At 37.1% G+C, this 5,538-nt stretch overlaps 1 protein-coding gene across 1 annotated transcript; it reads left to right on the top strand.

Annotated features, from left to right (window-relative positions):
* Window positions 1–1,158: 1,158 nt before the first annotated feature.
* On the top strand, window positions 1,159–4,985 carry slc35d3 (solute carrier family 35 member D3). The gene is made up of 2 exons (XM_073817164.1): window positions 1,159–1,626; window positions 4,000–4,985. Exons 1-2 carry the CDS (start codon window positions 1,191–1,193, stop codon window positions 4,818–4,820), a joined length of 1,257 nt encoding a protein of 418 aa, XP_073673265.1. The 5' UTR covers window positions 1,159–1,190; the 3' UTR covers window positions 4,821–4,985.
* Window positions 4,986–5,538: the final 553 nt, after the last annotated feature.

Here is a 5,538-nt window from a genome sequence, read left to right as displayed (position 1 = left end):
TTGGTGTTAAATCTTATTTTCTAAGTCAAATCCTGAGTCAAAAGTTTGTGAATAGTAAGATTTTAATGTTTTTAAAGAATATACTTTAATTCAATTTTTAGAATTTTTAGCATCGTTACTCCAGTCACATAATCTATTAGAAATCATTCTAATATTCTGATTTGCTGCTCAAAAAACATTTATTATTATGTTGAAAACAGCTGAGTAGAATTTTCAGGTTTATTTGATGAATAGAAGGTTCAGAAGAACAACATTTACCTGAAATAGAAATCTTTTGTAACGTTATAAATGTCTTTTATCATCACTTTTCAATTTATAGCATTCTTGTTAAATAAAAATATTCATTTCTATCATTTATTTCATAATACTGACACTTGAATGGTTACAAAAGCTTACTGTTTTAAATATTGGTAATAATAATTTAAAAAATGTTTCTTGAACAGCAAATCAGCATATTGGAATGATTTCTGAAGGATCATGTGGCACTGAAGACTGGAGTAATAATGCTAAAATTAATAATAAATAACTTTTTAAAATATATTCAAATAGAAAACCGTTATTTTAAATAGTAAAAACATTTTACAATTTTAGCTGCACTTTGGATCAAATAAATGGATTTTATTTTTAATTTATTTTATTTTTTTAATTTTAGCATACAAAAAGGTGAGTTCTATATATTATGTTTTCAAATAGCCTAAATTATTTAGTGGCTGTCGAGGATTTCCCAGTGGCTTGTTTTCGTGAGCCAAAAGACCTTGAATCACCAGAACTGATAGAAAGCCTTTGAAATTGTAAACACAAACTTTTGCAACGCGAACTGTGACTATAGAGATACAAATGACAAGCATAATCGATAGTTATATTTGGAGGTTTAAATGTGCACTATTGGTTTACAGACTAAACGCACATCTTTTACTGTTTATAGCTAACTGAACTACCTCTGAGGAGAAATAGAAGTACATCAAAGTAAATGGATTGGCTGCAGTTGACTTCATTTCAATCGCTGTACAACGGAAGAGACCGTCCGAGCTGCGGCGTGTGTCGCATTCATTCAGCAGCGTTCAGCGCCAGCGCTTGTGTTGCGTGAATCACGCACAAGAGGAGAGTGGACGTGAATATTCAGCAGTGGACTCCGAGCTCAGTGCGTAATACGGAGACGCCGGGAACCCCCACAGTCTACGAGGAAAGACATGGAAGTTTGCAAAGGACGTATGCTGGGCATTTCGGTGGCCGTTGCGCATGGATTTTTTTCGGGATCGCTGAATATTTTGTTAAAATTCCTCATCACGACCTATAGCTTCACGTATCTGACTTTAATTCAGTGTCTGACCAGCGGCACTGCGGCTATCACATTAGAGGTGCTGAGGAGACTGGGCAAAATAGATATACCTCCCTTCAGCCTCCAGTTAGTCAAAGTTTTTGCGAGTGTCTGTATTTTGTCAACTTTGCAGTCCACATTAACCCTCTGGTCTCTCAGGGGACTGAGTTTACCCATGTATGTTGTGTTCAAGCGATGCTTGCCCTTGGTAACGTTGGGGATTGGAGTGTGTGTGCTGAAGAATGGGATCCCATCAGCTGGGGTAATAACAGCAGTTCTCATCACCACTGGAGGAGCAGCACTGGCTGGTAAGAATATTTTGGGTCATTTATAAATAATATTTTGAATAGTTTTACTTTATATTGAGTTAGCAATCACACTTTTCACTCCAGTGAATATTTCTCAATGTAGGTTATTTTTTGAAAGTACATTTGTGACCCTGGACCACAAAACCAGTAATAAGGGTCAATTATTTGAAATTAATTAAGCTTTCTATTGATGCATGGTTTGTTAGGATAGGACAATATTTGAAAATCAGGAATCTGAGGGTGCAAAAAAATCATAATACTGAGAAAATAGCCTTTAAAGTTGTCCGTATGAAGTACTTAGCAATGCTATTATCAATCAAAATTAAGTTTTGATATATTTACGGTAGGACATTAACAAAATATCTTCATGGAACATGATCTTTACTTATCCTAATGAATTTTGGCATAAAATCGATCATTTTGACCCATAGGCCTACAATGTATTTTTGGCTATACCCGTGCTGCTTGAGGGTCACATTTCTATAAGTTAAAGTCTTGTTCAAAAACCTTTGAACATTTTCAATGCTATTCCCATGGGGAAAAAAGATCGGTTTACCACCAATGGGGCATGTTGTCACACCGGAATCTGTCATTGAAAAGGTTTTCAGCCAAATGTAAACAGTAAAACAATCACGAAAAATAAAACAATTAATGAAACAGCAGACATTAAAAACAAATACTGTAAATAATACATTTGTAAAGTAAAACCCACATGACGACATAAATTTCACAAACTTCATTATACTGTTGACTCGTCATTTTAACCAACAGCTACACAAATATTTTCGATTTTTTTTGTTTTTCAAACGTAGTTTTGATGATACAATCATAAAGAGCATTTTAATTTAGGACGGTTTTGAACTTAGATAAACCCAACATAGAAAATCTGCTAGACCAAACCGAGTATACAGCCATTGTGACAACTTGCCCCGGTTTGATAACGCTGTAGAATTTCCTCTTTTTCCTATATCTAATTGTCGTTCATTTTTCCAAGTAGTGTCCAGGTAAATATATATGACCCTGGACCACAAAACCTCAAGTAGCTTAAGTAGCACAAGTATATTTGTAGCAATAGCCAAAAATACAATGTATGGGTCAGAATTGTCCATTTTTCTTTTTGCCAAAAATCATTAAGAAATTAAGTAAAGATCATGTTCCATGATATTTTGTAAATTTCATACTGTAAATATATCAAAACTTAATTTTTGATTAGTAATATGCATTGCTAAGAACGTCATTTGGACAACTTTTAAGGCAATTTTCTCAGTATTTAGATTTTTTTGCACCCTCAGATTCAAGAGTTTCAAATAGTTGTATCTCAAACAAATATTATCTTAACAAACCATACATCGGTGGAAAGCTTATTTATTCCGCTTTCAGATGATGTATAAATCTCAATTTCAAAAAATTGACCCTTATGTTTTGTGGTCCATGGTCACATATTATACTAATGTTCCTATGATTAGAACAGCAACAGTATTTTAATTATGTGTTTTGAACTATTTCTGAAAATGAAAGCAAATTAAGCTAATAAAAAAACTTTTCTCCATATCCACCTTTTTCTTTAACATGAAAGTAGGCCTATGGGTTACACTTCCGGTTCATAATCCGCTATAGGGAAAAGAATAGGGAGAAGAAGAACAACGTACAGTAAACGGTAAAACAGTTTTCACTACAAACCAGTGTGTTTATAATTAAGATAATACATTAAAATAATAGGCTAAGACACACCAATTTGCTTTGTTTTGTATAGCTAAAAATAGCTGGACGCAATGAGACCGGAAGCCACACCCATAAAATGTAGGTCTACAAATGGCCGCGCCCACTCTTACGGGAAGAAAAAGGTGGATATGATATTTAATCTTGTGCTGTTTCTGGTATTCTGGACTATGTGACGTCTACATACTGTAAAACACACCTCTCATACAGGGTTTCATTTAATAATGACCATAAATCAAGTATGGCGCAGGCTAGGGCTGGACGATAAATCGAACGATATTGTGAGGCGCGTTTAGTCAATGAAGCCGGTACTTTGATTAGTAGTAAATCTCCATCACGTGCGTTCAGCTGGAGCGGCAATTAATACACAGAGACGTAAATCTCTGACAAGCTACGCCAAATCACGCTCAAAATCGAATGCGAATCGAATGCGATTTTGAGCGAGATTTGGCGTAGCTTGTCAGAGATTTACGTCTCTGTGTATTAATTGCCGCTCCAGCGGAACCTGAGCGGAACGCACGTGATGGAGATTTACTACTAATCAAAGTAACGGCTTCATTGACTAAACGCGCCTCACAATATCGTTCGATTTATCGTCCAGCCCTAGTGCAGGCTCTGTTTAACTTTGCACTGCGTCTGTCTGCTTTCATGCAGGTGCTGGAGATCTAACTGGTGACCCTTTTGGCTACGTGACTGGCATTTTAGCTGTGATCGTCCACGCCTCCTACTTGGTGCTCATCCAAAAAGTGAGTGCAGACAGTGATTATGGGCCGCTCACGGCCCAGTACACCATTGCAGTGGTGGCCTCTCCCGTTCTCTTCATCTGTTCCATTGTAAGCATGGACGCCATTGACATGTGGACATATGAAGGTTGGAAGAACCCGTATATCACAGGCATCTTCTGTACCTGCATCCTCATCGGCTGTGCGATGAATTTCACCACACTGCACTGTACCTACATCAACTCGGCCGTCACCACCAGCTTCGTGGGGGTGGTCAAGAGTATAGCTACCATCACTGTGGGCATGCTGGCCTTCAGTGATGTGATGCCAACCAAACTGTTCGTGGCAGGCGTGGTAGTCAACACCGTCGGCTCCATCACCTACTGTGTGGTGAAGTATTTCGAAATGAAAAAGAAGGTAACCTACCAGGATATGGACGAGTCTGCTAAGGATGAAGAACTTCCAGGAGAGCCTTATGTGGAACCAGCCAAGCCTAATGGAGATACGGAAACTCTTCCGAATGATCTGGAGAGCGTTCCCAATGGCAGCCTGACGGCGTCGGTTGACCAGGATCCAATTCGTGATAATAAAGTGGCAGAGTCCATAGAATTAGAAAGACCGGGGATCCCATCAGATGATCCTACGAGACAATCTCTGAGCGACAGTTACGTAGGGGTCTGGAGATCCATTCGCACCTTAAAGTTCTTTAAGAAAGACACTTTACTTGACAACATGGAGGTTCAAAGTCCTTGATGATTGGTTTTCTGCTTGACAGAAGTGCATGTTACGTATTGTTGAACTGATGGTGTGAACAATGTTTGCCTTTTTTCGCCTGAACATGGTTTTATGAGAAACATTTATTTTTTATAAAAAAGTCTAGTCTGTTTGTACATTAGAGGGAATATATGATATTAAGGAACCCCCCATAACAGATGTGCCAATTCATTGACTTAAAATAAAAATTCTTTTATTTTAGGATCAGTTTGAAATGACTTTGAGGAAAAAAATCTAATATCTTACTAGAGAGTCCATTAAAAAAGGACAATTCTGTCATCATTCTTTCTAAACCGGTATGACTTTCTCTGTTCTGTGGAGCATAAAAGATGACATTTTGAAGAATGTTAGGAACCAAACAGTTTCAGTTCCCACTGACTTCCATTATGAAGACATAAAATGGAAGTCAATGTGAACCAAAATTGTTTGGTTACCAGCATTCTTCAAAAAATCATTTTGTGTGTGTGTTTCACAGAATAAAAGAAGTTTGAAACAACATGAGGGTGAGTAAATGATGACAGAATATTCATTTTTAGGTGGACTATTTCATTAAACTAACTGGATTGTTTTTATTTTGAATGATTAATTATGTTTCTATGCACGCAGTGTCTGTGCCTGTATATTTTCTGTGTTTTGTCTACGAATGCAAATCTTGAATAGGAGCCATTGAATTTTCCCGTTTGCATGTAGTATGCAG

Source organism: Garra rufa, chromosome 13, assembly GCF_049309525.1.
Source record: "Garra rufa chromosome 13, GarRuf1.0, whole genome shotgun sequence".
Taxonomy (NCBI): domain Eukaryota; kingdom Metazoa; phylum Chordata; class Actinopteri; order Cypriniformes; family Cyprinidae; genus Garra; species Garra rufa.
This window is presented reverse-complemented; position numbering and strand designations above follow the sequence as displayed.

Bases quoted from the DNA above. Each gene is read 5' to 3' on its own strand.
- slc35d3 (XM_073817164.1), top strand. From the start codon at position 1,191: ATGGAAGTTTGCAAAGGACGTATGCTGGGCATTTCGGTGGCCGTTGCG. The intron at 1,627-3,999 runs GTAAGAATATTT...GCTTTCATGCAG, and splicing joins TGGAGGAGCAGCACTGGCTG to GTGCTGGAGATCTAACTGGT.